The following is a 16526-nucleotide window of genomic DNA, read 5'->3' as shown; positions in this document are numbered from 1 at the left end:
TATTTTTATTTATTACATTTATTTATTGTGTGTGTGTGTGGCCAGCTCAGCCCACCAGGGGGCGGGGCTGGCTGGCATGTGGTGCTGGGGATCGAACCGTGGTCCCTGTGCTTCGCCAAGCTTGATTCAAGTAGGTGCTTTAGACCACTGAGCCATCTCTCCAGCCCCCCGGACAATATTTTATACTGCCTTATAAGTACAGCCTTTAAAACATTATGTTATACAAAGTACTAAATAAATCGATTTTTTTTTTTTTTTGCAGAACCAGGGATTGAACTCAGGCCCTGTGCTTGCCAGGCAAGCACTTATTCTACTGAGCCATCTCCCCGGCCCCAATAAATCGATTTTTTAATGAAAAAAGAAGTGCATGGTTCCTGCAATAACCCTGTAGGACACCCAGCTGTTTGGTTTCTCTATGGAATTCCCATCGAATACAGGAGGGAGGGTGTTTGCGCCATTCGGGCAACGTGTCATACCCTGGTGAACTCAGGCTGCTGATGAGCAAATAGCATTCCTAACCACTCGAGTAGAACTGGAACCAGAAACCCATGGCTATAAGCCACAGCTTTCTGCAGATCCCCTTAACCATTCTTGATCATTTCCTGTTGGTGAAGTGGGTGGGGATTGGCCTGGGTAAAGCAGGAAAAGGAAAGAATTTATCTCCCTAGCCCTAAACAATATGCTCTTCTAGGAAACAGGGACTTTCCATTGTCTGAAATCCTGAGGCTGCTTGTGGTTTGAGGTTGCCTTTCCAGGAAAATACTTGAGAACTAAAGAGATTCCAATCAGCATATTAGGAAGAAATGGCTTTCAGTAGTGCTAAAAGACCACAAAGAAAAACAAAACTAAACTAAAAATAAAAACAATTATGCAGGTAGAAGCAACAGAAGTATAAAGAAACCTGCTTTCTCAAAATAAATGAATAAATAAATAAATAATACAGAATCCAGCTTATGAAGTGTTGTGTCTTCCTCTAATCAGGAACTTTTAATTCTACATGAAGCTCATTTAGATGATACATTTTGCAACTTGTCCAACTTCCAGCTATTTCCATCCACTGAGGAAACACTTGGTGCAGTTTCTCTTTTGTTCAGCATCAGCTCCACAGCCTATGTTTCTTATTTCTTACCTGGCATGTTATTCATTGATGGCAAGTTGGGAGAACGAGCTGGAGGGGAGTCGTCATCGGAGCTGGCCACGGTCTTGATGGCATCGTGGTACAATGGGGTAGAACTGGGCATTGCAAACTTGGACATTCGAGACATCATAATCGAGAGTGGGTTCTGGGAAAGAGTTGGCTCTGGAGGCATGGTGTAAGGTGTACTAGAGGGAAGACTTCCAGGGATATTCACAGGGGCAGGCTGGCTGGCTGTAGGAGGTGGAGGGCCGCCTAAGAGAACAAAGCAAAACAAAACAAAAATGGGCAGAAAATTAGATTCCTTTTGAAGGCTATCAGGCCCTATGATTATGAACTAGCATGCCCGGAATGAGACAGATGAGCAGGACAGTGTTATTAGACCCAGGACACGAATCATCAATCTTCTAGTCAAGCTCTGTGTGTGTGCGGAGAGAGATGGCAGTGTGATATAGAGGTGACGGATCAGCAGATGTGAAGACAAACACGCCAGGAATGCATTAGAAATATTAGTTCAAGGTTGGGGAAAACATGGTTTAGACCAGTTTCACTGAAAAGACGGGACATAAGTGGATCTCTTTTCCCTGCCAATCACAATTTAGAATTTGGCTCAGGTATTACAATGCTATGAGCCAGACTAGCTCCAACCCCAGGTAATAACCACATCACCCCACATACACTCCTGATTAATTTCCCCAACCAAGGTGATTGAGCTTAAAAGGTCTGAGGGGGCTGGCTATTCCACTCTACTGCTTCAGTGAATTGCTCCCCCACAGAGAGACAGACACTTTAGCTTGGTAGGATAAATCTCCTGGATTATTCTGATTCCAGTCTTTCTCAAATGGTGACAAACCAACCCAGTATTTACGCCCCAGTGTTGTTTCCACAGACCATCTCTGGTCCCATTCACAAAACCACCATCATCAGTGAGTGCCTCTCCTAGGAAGAAAATACCAATAAATTGTAGCTGATCTGTGAGAACAGCAGTCTGTCAAGGACAACACTCTGGTAACTGTTTCTGTGGACGACACTTATAAGAACCATGCAACTCTTACAGCAGCCTCTTTGGGCTTGGCTTAGGGTTACGCTCAGAAGTTCCTGACCTGAGTGAAGGTAGCTTTTGTGGGGGGGTCCAGTACTTAAGGAAGCCGTCTTTCTCCAGTACTGAGACACTTTATTTCACCAGCATGTGTTCACTACACAAATATAAACTGCTTTATGAACTGACATATACTTCTCATCTTCCCTTCTTTCAACGGTCCCATCTTATGTACGTACTCTTTGCCAGGATGGGATATGTGTGCATAACCCTATGGAAGTATCATTATACACCTTGCCATAAATTTTAGCAAAGAATCAAGTTAGGACACCAATTTTCTTAAAGTAACTAAATCAGGCGCTAATAATCTCCAGCTACAAGGAGCAACTGTGAAGATGCAAGCATACTGACCTGACTCTACACTTCCCAGCATGGCTGGGGAGGCCATGGTGAGGGGCGCTTTATGGTTTGGAGGGATCCCAGGACTCTGAAGGGGAGGTTTGGGAGAAGAGGTCCATCCAGGTGAAGGGGCAGGAAGTGACGGAGACTTGAGGTGAACAGGTGAAGCAGCAGCAGACCCCAAAACAGGGGGGGACTTAATGGAAGCAGCAGCAGCTGGGCCCGCCAGCATGCCTGCCAGCTGTGATGGAGTCTGGGGGGACTTGAGGTTCCCCGAGGGTGAGCCCAGCATTGGGGACTGGACTTGATGCATTGTGGGGGATTTCAGAGGATTAATGCCTGGGGAATGCACCTGGCTGCCTGCCACAGATATATCCAAGGGCTTCCGCCCCAGGCCGCGCTGGACTGGAGGAGCTGTGTTGAGGGTGGTGGGGTTACTAGAAGGGTTGAGAGGTAGTGGTGGCATATGACTGAGTCGGCTGTTAGTCCTTTGGTCGGGCCCAATTGGTTCTCTGAGATTCCGCAAGCCACTGTTGCTGCCTGGACCCTGAGACATGGGAAGGAATGGCCTGGGGCCCATGCCATACTCCTGCTGTGGGTGCTCACCAAAGGGCAGTGGCACCATCTTCTGCTGGGCAGGCAGCATGTCTGAGCCACCTGGGCGTAATTTCATCATCTCTTCAGGGCCCGCCCCAGCCTCTCTCATCTTCTGAGGTATCATCTGAGAGTTGGATGCCATGTTGACATTTAGACTGACATCTCCCTTCATCCCACTAGAAACCATACCGAACTCCAGTTCCCGACCAGGGCCTATCTGTGGAGGGATTCCTTTTGGAAAGTCCCCCCTGGAAGGACTCAGGGGACCCTCAACTGGTATCCGAGGAAAAATGGGATTATTCCCAGGCTCCGTGTGGCGCTGGGAACCTGGGATCATCCTATTCATCTCCATGCTGGGCCTGATGCCTTCCATACTCATCCCTGGGGGAAGACCCAACTGCTTCTCTGCCAGCTGCTGCTGAAACATTTCTTCAGACAATCCTTGGGGATTTGCAAAGCGTTCCCCTCGGCCAGGACCACTGAATACACCCTGGCCAGGAGGGAAATTTCGACCATCTGGGATTTTTGGCACATCGTCTGGCCAACTGATTCCAGAAAGACCTGGTCTAGACGCTGGGTTGGGGACATTTGGCCCCTCTATTTCAGAGTTTATCATCCCTGCAAATCCAGGAAGGCGCATCTGGCTCCCTGGCATGTTGGGGTGAGGAGCCATGCCTCTTGGGGGCAGAGAATGTGAAATGTTGATACCATCAGAAAATGGCTCTGCACCTCCAGGGGCCCAGCCTTCACCAGGGGTCATCTGGTACGGAGGCGGAGGCCCTCGGACTACTCCTCGCGGCCCGTGCTGATGGACCATCATATCCTGCAAGGAGCACTGCTGGACAACCACTTGTTCCTGCTTCCTCCTCTTCTCTTCATAAAACTCCTGCTGCAGCTTTAGCCATGCTATCTGCTCAGGAGTCATATGGTCCAGGTGGTCGGGTCCTATGGGCCCAGACTGGGAGTTCATAGAGGGTGGAACCATTTCATCTGGAGAAAAGGGTACATCTCTATGTCCTTGAGGGCCAAATGGAGCTCCCACATCAGGTCGGGGCCCGGGTCCCTTCCCTAGGCTTTGGGATTGAGCCATCATGGCCTGTATCGGCCCTTCTGGTTTTTTCTGAGGTCCATCTAATACCCCAGTAGTCTGCTGAGGTCCTCCACTTTGTCCTCCTGTGAACTCCTTCTCATCAGGGAAAAGCATACGCTGGATATCTCTGAGAGTTTGTAAGGAACGTTCCCGGTGCTCCAGCTGCTCTTGAGACAGGCCATCAGGGTTCTCTCCCAGCGTGGGGGGCTCACCACTGGACAATGGTGGAGGAGGGGGGGCTTTGGGATCTGCTGAAGAACTACTGCTCCCCTGGGAGACGGGGGTTACTGCTCGGTTGTTGGGTGTGGAGTTTGGCCCAGTACCATCTGGGGGCAGTGGAGTGGAGCTGGCAGGGCTGCCCACTGAAGGAATCAACTTATTTTCTACGCCAGGACTGTCCCGGTCCAAAGGGCGTGGGGGTGCTGTAGGTTTGGGTGCTGGTGCCGGAACGGGTGGAGTCGGCTGCATTCTGGTGTTCTGAGCAGAATTCTGATCCTGGCTGGCTGGAGCTGGGGGCTGTTGTGGAAGAGGCTTTACGTCATTCCGAAGGGTAGATACCTGTGTGTTCTAAAGATAGATAAGATTTTAGAATCACTAGCAAATTGACCAGCAGCACAATTAAAAGAGCAAAATATGTTATAAAAGATTTGTCTCAGTAATGTAAATCTACACTGACACCTGCTTTCCAGAGGGTTGGTGTTCAACCATTCTTTGGCCTCAGAGACCTTTTTAGTTTTCAAACCTTCCTGTCAAATAGCATCCTTTCTCCCACGCTGAAGATCAGGTTTCAATAACTTTATAAGCAAGCCAGGGAATGCCACTCTGCCAAAGTGAATACATCTGAGTATCTATTTCGAGGAACAGGTTTGATATCACATGTCTACTACGTGTTTTTGATTCAGTGAAAGATTTAGTTTCTTGGGCTGTGGGAGGCTACACCTAACACCTTTTTCTTTCCCCTAGAAGAACAACTGCATATGCAGCCTTTTCACTGTCACTCAAAAGGTCTGACTGTCTCCAGCTGAAAGGGAAAGCGTACGCTTCTTGCGGCTTTACACTCTACCAGCCAGAGGCAGCGGGAAGGCTGATCCATTTTAATGTCTCCTCTAGCAAGGTGACTATGGAAGACCTCCCTTCCTTGAGTTTCCAGGGGGCCTGACATCTCTGGTTTGTTTTCAGTTTGTGATCACTGATTCTACATTTGATTAGAATTTGTACATTAATTATAGTAAGATAATCTGTAAGCAGGAATCTTGAGATTAAGATCATCTGTAAGAGGCCATCTTGCTCATGGTGTCTCTTGATCTGTTCCTTCCAACAGACACCAGGGTGCCCTTTTCAACAGGTTGGAAGATTGCCTTATTATTATTTATGAAGTACCTCTGCTATGTTAGGTCGTGGGTGTAAGCACACTCACCTAAAATCCGTCGTGGACACCATCAATATTTGGAAGAGGGATGTACATGTTCTGGGTCTGAACTTTAGCAGAGTTAAGACTTTAGGGGGTAGAAACGCCGAGTCTAGGTACGACCAAATAGCTCAGTGGATTAAAGCTCCTGCAAGCAGGCATAGGGGCCAAGGGTTCAATCCTCCAGTGCACACTGAAATGGCAACTGAGATTGGGCATGGTGGCCCACGCCTGTAATCCCAGCTTTTGGGAGGCTGTAAACAGGTGGATTACTACAAGTCTGATCTAGTAGTGAGACCCTGACCACCCTGTAGACCCTTCAAAAAAAAAAAAAAAGCCTTAATTTATAGACTGTCAGTGTGCTCACTTGCCTCCACTGAGCTACATGATACTTTTCTAGCATTCATTTGCTCCTATTTGTTCATTTAATGCAGCTGTATTCCCCAAATCCCCAAGGCTTTGTCTTACTATTCTATTTACCTGGATGTGAATCTCTACAAGTCATTACATGTATCTACACCCACGAACAACTTAGGTTTCATATACATAAAGACAGCATTGAGTGTTTGCATTTTGTGGGGGGAAAAAAAAAAAACCCACCTGTCGGCCCCCTCCTCCTTTTTTTGGGGGAAGAAATTAAAATTTTTTTTTTTTTTTTTTTTTTTTTGGCAGAACCGGGGATTGAACTCAGGCCCTTGCGCTTGCCAGGGAAGCGCTTATTCCACTATGCCATCTCCCCAGCCCCAATATATTTCACTTGGAGGTAACAACACAATGTATGCTTGTTTATAGATAGATTTGTGAGGGAAATATCTGCTGAATTTGTATGGTCAAAAAGGCATTCCATGCCTCAATTCCTTTAGTGGTCACCTTAATTTTCCTTCTACTGCTATTTTACCCTTGATTTTGTTGGCCAGGATCTGTTTATTGTAGGTGGGTAATGATTTCACTAAGCAACTCACAGAAGAAACCACTGAATACCATGCCTTTCTTCTTAGGTTTGGAGCAACAGACCATCATGAATTCCCTCTTTAACTCCTAATTTCATTTCAGTACCATAAAAAGGCAGAGGTGACAAGAGTATCAAGAGCTCTCATGACATCAACAGACCACTGAGCTGAGTTGCAATGTACCCACGCACTCCAGGACAAGCAGCACTTTTTTTGCGGGGGAGAGGGGGGGTTTGTGGTACTGTGGATTGAACTCAGGACCTTAGGCTTGCCAGGCAGGTGCTTGTCCTTGAGCTATCTCTCCAGCCCCAAGCAGCACTTTCAATACAATGATGTCCATTCTCTACCCTTAAGCAGCAGAGATGCACAAGGAATAGCAAATCCTTCCGCTAAGCCTAGGAAAGACCACACTCGCTATGTGGTCCACAGCGACATACAAAAAACACACAATGTGTCACCTATTTTATACTGAATTGTAACTTTGATCCCTTGTCACTTAACTTTTCTTGTATTTTTAAGACCAGAAGTGTCAGATTTTAGGCTTTCTGAAAGCAGGGCCTGTCTTGAACTGCCTACCTGCAGCATCCGGAACATGCACTGAAATGACTAGAAACAAGAAGTGCTATCAGCTCGATTTGGCAACCTAGATGTATCAAAACAAATGCTGCATGTTTTTACAAATGCAGTATGTAGTAGATACTTAAGATCCAGACAGGAAACAGATTAATATTTATTATAATTTAGAAATAGCAAGCAGTTAAAAAGCCTTGATGATTCTCACTTGAAAAAAATAATCATCTTGATCACTAAGACTCTAACTGCAGAATTATTATATCCTGCAGCAACACACTTTTAATTGAAGCTTTTTTGTGTTCTTCAGCTAACTCTAAGGGTGTTTTGAATCTGTGAGGGGCTGTTTGTTTACACTGGGGGTTGAGCCCAGGGGTACTCTTTCAGCAAACCCCAATCTTTTTTTAAATTTTATTTTCAGATAGGGTCTTGCTAAGTTTCCCTGACAAGACTCTAGTTTGTGGGGGCCTGCCCTTAGCTCAGTAGTTTAAGCGCCTGCTCATGCAAAGGTCAGGAGCAGGATACTGCGGTTTGATCCCCAGCTAGCCCTGCCCTTCAGGCAGCCTGAGCCGCCAAAACAAAAAAAAGACTCTAGATTGTGATCCTCCTGCCCGAGCCTCCCTCAGTCCATACAGGCATGTGCCACTGTGTCCACTTTACATCTTTTTATAACCGGTTCTGTCACTGGGTTTGGAATTGAGATTTTCCTAGAGATGGGTTTCATGAAGAAAACCCTGAACAATTTGTAAAACTCCTCTTTTATTTTGCATCCTCTTCCTTTAGTAATTCATCAATCTCCTAGTATCTTGGTTAAAAATCTAGTACACAGAGAGACATGTTTAAGATCCCATAATGGCAAGATTAGGTTAAATGCCCAGACCGTGGCTCAAGCCACCAAGGTCAACTGTCCCTAACAATTTAACTCGCCACCCTCCCTCCTTGCAGTCGGTATTCTGTATCTAAAATGACGTACCAGAGGGGCTGTGCTTCTCTCTGTCTTGCTGTTAGAGATGTTCTGAATGTGGAAAGAGACGATTGTTTCAACCTGGCCCTTCAGTACAGCTTCTGCAGCTCTACAAAAACAGAAGAGACAGCACATGCTAGGACTCACTTCTGTTTTGCTTACTATAATCCTTAACTCCTAAACCCGGGTTAGACTCGTAAGGGAAGGAAAAGAGAATATATGTAGAAAGAGCCACCAGAAATGTTGAATGAGAAGAAATTAAGGAAAACACATTTCATTACTTATGTTTTATGGAGAATCCTACTTCAACATCCCAAACTGAGAAGGGTGAGCACAAAACCTTAACACCTAGGGACAGGATAGTCTAAGGCTGTTGGAATCCACCTTTTATTTAAAGTGGAGGAAAAAAAGTGCAGAATACTTTTTGACAAAAAAATTTATTGGTTCACCTATACACTAGAAACATATATAGGAAAATGTTCACAGTAGTTCTCTGTGAATCTGAGATTGTTTCTTTTATTTGTATTTTCTGATTATCCTACTCCAGACATTTATTGCTTTGGCATCTGAAAAAGAACAACCGTGCTGGTGGGCATGGCAATGTGCATCTCTAATCTCATTACTCTAAGAGGGTGAAGCAGGAGAAGCACAAGTTCAGGTCCAGGCTGGGCAACTCCACAAGACCCTGTCCCTAAGGACAGGGAGGGATATATGGCTCAGTGCGAAGGCCCTGGTTCCATCCCGACTATCACAATCAACCAATATGTGGTAGGATACACAACAGTGGACAGAAAAGTGTGTACTATGCAACCAATCTCTTCTCTATTAAAGGTATATATGTATATTTGTATAAGGACAAAATTTATGAAAAAATAGCCCAGGAAGTACTATCACTGGATGCTTCTGGGAGGTAGGGTAGAGGACAATTTGTATTTTATCTCTTTTTGTTCTATTGACTTTATGTAACACAAATGACTTTTTTAAAAAGGGCCACTGCAATGGAAACTTAGGTCCCTACACCCAGAAGCCAACCTAGCCATCAACTTACTTATTGGCCATCTCAGTAGAAAACACATATACCACTTTGGCTGGAGTCTTCTGAGCAGGTGTGGGCTCTGGGGCAGTAGTCTGTCCATGGGAGGGGGTGGAAGACCTGGGAACTGTAGCAGTTGCTGGGGTCATCGAGTGTGGTGTGTGCTGGGAATCCTGGGACTTTATATGTTCCGTGGAATTACATTCTAAAGGAATGAAAAGACTCATTGTCATAGACAGAATAAAACTCCTTTTTCTTGTCTGCCAGCATTTATAGCATCACAACACAAACCCACCTTGAGGATTTCAAGGAGGAAGTTCCTTGCAAAGAGGGAACCTTTTCTCTATTCATAACATTTCAAATACTCATCTCTTCAAATGGCTCATTATAAAGCATTCTTCCTCTTCCTCTTTAATTGTTACCCATCTTTCAGATATTAGCATAACTTCCCTCATTCTTAGCAACTTTTTGAACCTTTCAGGACTTGACTAGATACCACTAACTGATGCCACAGTCCCCTAACTTCTCTCATTCAGCATTTATCGAATTCCACTCTAATTGTTTAATATCAGTTTCCTAGATGCACCCCTAGCTTTCAGAGACTGTGCCTGTCTTGCTGATCATGGCACCCCCTAAACTGAGGAGGCCTCAACACCTGGGGAAGGAGTGGGGAGAGAAGAAGGAGGAAGGAAGAGCAGAGCAATCCACGAGGTTTTCGTTTTTAATTTACATTGGGAAAACACTTCTATTTCCTCAATACTATCCTCATTTTCTGGCCTAGAGTTTAAGATTTGTGATCTTACATAAGGGAGGAAGCAAGCCTAAAATCACACACACCGTACCCCTTCCTGGTTTGCTCCATTTCAGTGCCTGCCAAATCTCTACCACATCTGGTAGCAGCTCACTCCTGTCACACTGAAATCAGCTGTGACAAATCTGGACTAGTGCCAGGGTCATTAAGGCCTCCTCTTGTGTCTACAAGTCTGACAAAGTGGCAACCAGAGAGCACAAAACTCAAGACTTGGAGGATTGCTCTGATGAGGAAGAGGAATGGATGCCAGAAAGACGGTTCTAGCATGGGCCACTGGCACAGACCACTTGAGCTAGAGGCTTGGAAATGAAGCAGGACAGCACACAGGCCAGAAACGTGCAGAAGAATGTGGTTTGACTCATTAAACATCCCACCAAACCACGTTCACCGTCAGGAGTGGAACTTTTCCTCAAGGTAGTTCCATACTTCGGTAAGTAAAAAAAGAACTCCTGCATCTGACACCTATTCTCCCCCTGGCTGAAATAACCTCTGGCCTTCATCATATGTCACAGGCCTTCCCTCAGGAACACCTACTTCCCTCTAGTCTCCAAGATCTTAAAGACCTACCTTTAATGTCAGAGTCATCGTTTGGAGTCCCAGGATCTCTCTGATCAAAGGAGTCGGCCGAAATACTTCGCTCCCTTCTCCCCTTGCCCTTGGCACCATTTCCAGCCCCATTCTTCAGCCCCATGCTCCCACCTGGGCCAGGGAGTGCTTTAGCGGTATGGCCCCCACTCTTGGAGTCACAGGGGGATGGCTGGGATTGGCTGGCTGAGCCCCCCTGTTTACCCTGATTGGAGAATTTGGAATCCAGCTGGGGGTTTCCAGATGGGGACATCACTGTAGGGGGACGGACCATCACCTCCTGCTTTGACTTAGGGCTACTAAAAGAAACAAACAACAAAGGTAAATCAGACACCAGATATAGCTGGCTAGTACAACTTCGTGAACAGCGGTTTCTACTGTGGGCCAATAGACCCTGAGGACCAAACAGTCATCCCACATCTTCCCTCTGCCTTGTCTGTTCCCCCCACCCTGGCTGCCACATCAGAGGTATCAACAGAGAGGAGGATAAAGCACCGAGGCCTGCCAGGCTCGGGAACCCTGCAGTCACATGGGGACCCATCTCTAGGGCTTCTGTCAATAAAGGACAACGGTTTCTATGTACATAGAGAAGTGACTCTAACACCAAGACTAGCTCAGAGTAAACAAACAGCATCGTTCAGATCAACACACTACCCACCCCTGGCTGATGACAAGGAACAGCTGCAAAGAGGGCCCCGTCTGCCTGCTGGAAAATGTGAGCAGGTCCAGGACAGCAGCAGGGAAACCTGCAGGTGCCTGTCAGGCCAGGAAAGCCTCGAGGATGCAAATCTTTCCCAATAAGCAGCACTACAGCACAGCAGTATGGGTCAACTGCTGCCCTCTCGGGGAGAAGAAATTGTCGTGTGGAGAAACAGAGGCAAACCTTCACATGGCTGGCAGGATCTTAGGCCTCCTCACTATTCTAGGCTGGTTTCCTCATGTACCAAGTTTAGCAGGTAGTGCGGTGGTGGCAAAGCTGGGGCACACGTGCAAAAGATGCTAATGTACAAGATGGTTTTGCTAAACTAAAACCTCAGTGTTTAGGTTTAATTGCAGTGACAGCACTTGGCAATAAATAAGGGGATTTGGGGATGCAGTGTGGGTAGCTGGTCCCAAAAAGGGCTGCCATCCCTGTATTGCTGGTCTTTGTCAACGAGGGGGCTCATAAAGAGGAAAGGTCAGAGAATAATGGATAGCAGAACACCACAAGAAAACTCTTCACATGCTTTACTAGCCTGCACTACTCTAGTACTATTTATTTTTTCTCTTCCTTCCCCACTTGGATGTCATTCGCTTCTAATCCAACATGCTGGTCCTGCAATGAGTGTGGGCCACCCAGGACACCCCCACCGAGTGGCAGCCGGAGACTCTGGCCCTTACCTCTGTGTGTTTCCTGACGGAGAGTTCCTCACTTTAGGATTACTGGAATGCATTGATTGGAATCCTGAGCTTGCAGTCTCCAGCAGGGATGGGCTCACCGAGTTCCTCTCGGGCTGCAGCAGAAGCAGCTGCTGGAGGCCGCGGCAGTGGCCCACTGCTTTCTTGATGTGTCCCTCAGTGCTGGCTACCTGTGTGCCTTTTTCCTCTTTGTTTTTCTCTGCTGTAGAATTGGGTCCTTTCCCCTTGCGGCTCCCGCATTCTCCGGGTGTGTGCCTCCTACTGCCAAAGGCAAATCTCGCATCTCCAGGGCACGCTGTGGGAAAAGACCACCCCCAACAAAATGAGAAGTTGGGAACAAAAGCAAGACATAAAACACCTACAGAACAGGACCAAGGTGAAAACAGCAACGCAGTGAAGTGGCAGGGAGATCAGCCCTCAGCTGCCATCAGGGTGAAAGCGAAGGGCAGTGCTCTTATCCTTCCCATAGGCTCTAGCGCCAAGTAAGGCAACTGAAGAGGGACTAAGATCTTCGGTCCCACGCACCAGCCTCTTACCCAGCAGCATGGAGAAAAAGTGTTATCTTTCCCTATATATTTTCTCTTCTATTCCTCTACTTCTGAATAAACAAATCCTTAAAAACTAACATTTTTCTTTTAAAGAAGAAAACAATGCTTTGGAAGCCCTAGATCCTGAAATCCACAGAGACTGTGGTTTTTGGCTCTGGTGGCAAACAATGGCCCTGAAATGTACCAAACCCACCCAATTTCAAACCATGAAGTAAATGAATCCATGCTTATTTTCTCAGGACCTCAAGGGTAAAGGGACATTAAAGGAGGCACTTCTGAAAACAAATAGTGCGCCAATACCAAGTAAAATCAGTTCTGCCCCTTCATTTCTATGCTCTTTCTATTAAATTATGCGGAGAATGTGTCTCGCGTTCCTACTGCTTCGTGACAGGGACTAAAGGCATGGCTATGCATGGAAATGATTCACAATTCTGAAGGTAAAAGAATATCTCTGAAAGCTAAGATTTTTTGAGCCAATTTTTAAGGTACTCTGACGTATAAAAGTGAAGAAAATGAATGAATTCCTGTACCTAGCTAGAGAACAAATGAGAAGGCCTTTTATTTAGGGAAGCCGCGACTAGTTCAGGGAATACCCAGGTATACTTGGAGTCGCTGCTCCTGCAGGGGAGTTCAGCATGGTTCTCTCCTACTCACTGTTCCTTCTCCTCCCCTTCATCTACACCTCGCTTCCTGATGGACAGATTACAGGCCTGAAGGCAAACACTAGGTATAGAATTAACAGCTAAAGAATGAAAAGGTGTCAGAAATCGCTCAGGTGAGAACCCCGTGGAGATAGCTCAGTGGCATAAGTACCTGCCTGGCAAGCGCAAGGTCCTGAGTTTGACGCCCAGTGCCAAAACAACAACAACAAAAGGTTATGGAAATAGCTCAGGCATTACAGCTTACTGATAGCTTTAGGAAGGACCACTTAAAGCTGGTGGAGAACCTACGACACTCATGTATCTGTATCACTGAAAGCTCTAAAAGATTTGCCACCACTGAATTATGACCTAGGTGTTGGCAGTACAACCACTTTCAAGTGTTACTATCCATTTCCTCATTTAGAAATTTGCAAAGAGTCCCAACAATTTTACCTGGAACACTGAAGGGGGCTTATGTAAGTTCTGAGTGCACACAATTACATTTTCTCCTTTTTTTTTAAGTAAAGAAGGCAGGAAAAAGAACTAGAATAAAACATTATGGAATGTGTTTATGCTGATCTCAGGAGAAAGCACTCTAGAAACATTTTGGTCTTAATTACATTTAAGGTTGTATTTTTATCCCTTACTACCTTTCAGCTCTTGTTTCTCAAGTTTAGAGTATGTAATGGATTGCAGTTGTCAAATTCAACACATAGGACCATAAACCATTTTGTAACTTCTCACTAAACATCAAGAATCACAGATTGAACAGAAGTAGTGAAGGATGCGCGCATGGACAAAACCATCAGAAAACCTTTACCTTGGGAAAAGAGAAGCAGTTGGTATCTACACAGTTGTCCTGTAACTTCTCATACTTTCTGGCTGCGTCACTATAGCACTCTATCCATGTACCTAACAAGCCATTGTGTACTATCATCTCCCTTGGAAGACTCTGTTCTTTGGGGACAAGAACCCTGTTTGCGAGACCTTGCTTTTCCTCTGATACTCAGTATGCTGTACTAAGAACACAGCTGGGTCCTGTGACTACGCAGCTAGCAGAACATAAATACCTGGCAACTGTGTTGCACTCTTCTTCCAAAGGGATACAAAACATGACAAATATCAAATCATCTTTTTAATCCTCCAGGCATTTATGATGAGCTGGTAGCACAGATTATTTCTGATAATAATGCTGAGAACACAAAGTACTTTACTTTTCAAAGTATTTCAACATAGTTTCTTATTCTCACAATTCACCTGACCTTGATCAACAGGTACTTTCCAGAGGATGAGTGGAGTACACTGGCGCAAATGCTTTATCTTGGGCTCCCGATCAGTGTCCCTGGGCTCTACAGGCTTCCTCCATGCCTCACCCTTACTTTAAGGATGGAGACAGCACGGCCGCTGCGGCAAGCATGGGTGTCCCCCAAGAACGGGGAGTAAAGTCCAGGTTTTCAATCCCTAATCCAAGTGAGCTGTTGTGAGAAAACTATCCCGAGCTTTAGCCTTTCTGAACAGTGAGAACAATTTATCAAAAGTTCTTCCATGAATCTTATCTGATAGTTCCACCGAATAGTAGGTGAGCACTCAACTGTTCGCCTTTAAGGACAGGAAAAGCTCTTCCACAGAACGGTCCAGTCTCCCCACAAAGCTGACAAGACTCAGTGTTCATTTCTCACTTGCCATTTGTCTTTAAACCCAAATTCTACCTCCAGATCACAGAAATCACACTTGTCTACCTCTTTTTACTGTATTGATCACCTCGATTTTGCCAGCAGATCTCTTCTTGGAAACTATCTTCACTTGCTCGCCCTAACACCACGTCTTCCTAGCTCCCCTTCCGACTCTCCACGGTTACTCTCTGTCCTGCTTCCTTTGAGGCCCCTTCTCTACCCAGTTTCTAAGATTCTGACTTCCTCAGGACTGTCTACTCTGGGTCCTCTTCTCTTCCCAATCTTACTCCATGCCAGCAACTCCCAGCTTGGATTATGCACCACAGACCTCCAGCAGAACTACTAATTGATACCTTTCTATATGTCTCAAACTTTGTAAGTTTGAACAAAAAAGGTTTTTTGTTTTGTTTTGTGTTTTGAATTAGGGTCTCACCATGTAGTTCAGGCTGGCCTTGAACTACATAGCCCAGGCTGCCCTCAAACTTATAGTCATCTACCTGCCTCAGTCTCCTGAGTGCTGGGTTTACAAGTGTGCACCATTATACCAGTTGAACATGAATTCTTCACTTCTGTACAGCTTTCTTCCCAAACTTTTTCTCCTCTACTTTTTCATATCTTAATAAAAGGCCTCTTTATCTACCTAGTAGCTTGTGCTAGGAAAGTGGGAGTATGGATACTCAGCTTACCTATTTCTTCAGAGAGTAAGGTTCTCTTAACACTGCCTATCTACATGAAGGTCTTCAGTACTTTCTCTTTGTAGCATCTGGGTTTTTTCCTTCAAAATTTACCCCATGTTTTCTAAATGTATGTGTAAATTATGTGATCATCTGTATAACATTTATATTTCCCAGACCCTAAGCTCCACGAAGGTAGGGACCAAGACTGGCTTGTCCCTATTCCTAGCACTTACTATATAGTGCCTAGAACATGGTGTTTGCTCAAAAAACAAAAAATTGTTATACAAAGAGAATAAAATCCACATGTTGAAGACATATCTGCATTCTCATGTTTGCTGCAGCATTATTAACTATCACTAAGAGAGCAATCAGTCCAAGCATCCACCAATGAATGAAGACAATGTCACACACACATGCACACACACACACATACTATTCAAGCCTTAAAAAAGCAATGAAATCCTATCATTTATAGTAACACAGATGAACATAAAAGATAGGCTATGTAAAAGAAGCCCAGCACAGAAAGATAGTACATGGCCTCACTCATGAGGAATCTAAAAAGCTGAACTCAGAAATAGAGACTGTACCTATCAGGAGCGATGGGATGGAGAGGGGGAGTTGGGTGATATAAGTAAAAACAAAACAAAAATCTATTGAATAAATTGGAAGATTTTCGCCCAAGATCATCTTTCTAAGCCAGATGGGGTTCATCTATCATGTCAGTCTACTCACCAAAACCCCAAGGGTCACGACACTGCAGTGCTCATCCTGGAGGCGAGGAGTCCAGGAACCCCTTTCTCAAAGGTGACCCTCACCTGAAAAGGATAAAGTGAGGGAGAAAAAGTCCTCAGTGGATTTTTCAAAGATGACAATGTCAATATGTCATGGACTATCTTAAGAGAACAGGTCTCTTACTCATTCTAGAATATGAATTTAAGAAGTTGTCTCCTACATAAACAACATCAATGTCCAATTATTAAAGGGCATTATATATATATATACATA

General features: G+C 45.3%; 1 protein-coding gene across 4 annotated transcripts in view; it reads right to left on the bottom strand.

Annotated features, from left to right (window-relative positions):
• Bcl9 (B cell CLL/lymphoma 9) overlaps positions 1–16526 on the bottom strand; it is an 89273-nt gene that overhangs the window by 3202 nt on the left and 69545 nt on the right. For 3 of the 4 annotated variants that reach the window (XM_004647828.2, XM_023708115.1, XM_023708114.1), the window contains exons 3-9: positions 16254–16336; positions 11962–12274; positions 10564–10880; positions 9201–9390; positions 8162–8261; positions 2586–4827; positions 1130–1390 (exon numbers count right to left, since the gene is read on the bottom strand). In XM_004647828.2, coding sequence (XP_004647885.1) covers positions 1130–1390; positions 2586–4827; positions 8162–8261; positions 9201–9390; positions 10564–10880; positions 11962–12014 — 3163 coding nt within the window. In that variant the 5' untranslated portion in view covers positions 12015–12274; positions 16254–16336. The remainder of the gene's footprint in view (positions 1–1129; positions 1391–2585; positions 4828–8161; positions 8262–9200; positions 9391–10563; positions 10881–11961; positions 12275–16253; positions 16337–16526) is intronic. The other variant, XM_023708116.1, reaches the window with a different exon arrangement.

Source organism: Octodon degus, unplaced genomic scaffold (genome assembly GCF_000260255.1).
Source record: "Octodon degus isolate 3935 unplaced genomic scaffold, OctDeg1.0 scaffold00331, whole genome shotgun sequence".
NCBI classification, from domain to species: Eukaryota; Metazoa; Chordata; class Mammalia; order Rodentia; family Octodontidae; genus Octodon; species Octodon degus.
Note: the sequence above shows the minus strand (reverse complement) of the source record. Positions and strands in the feature narration are given on the sequence as shown.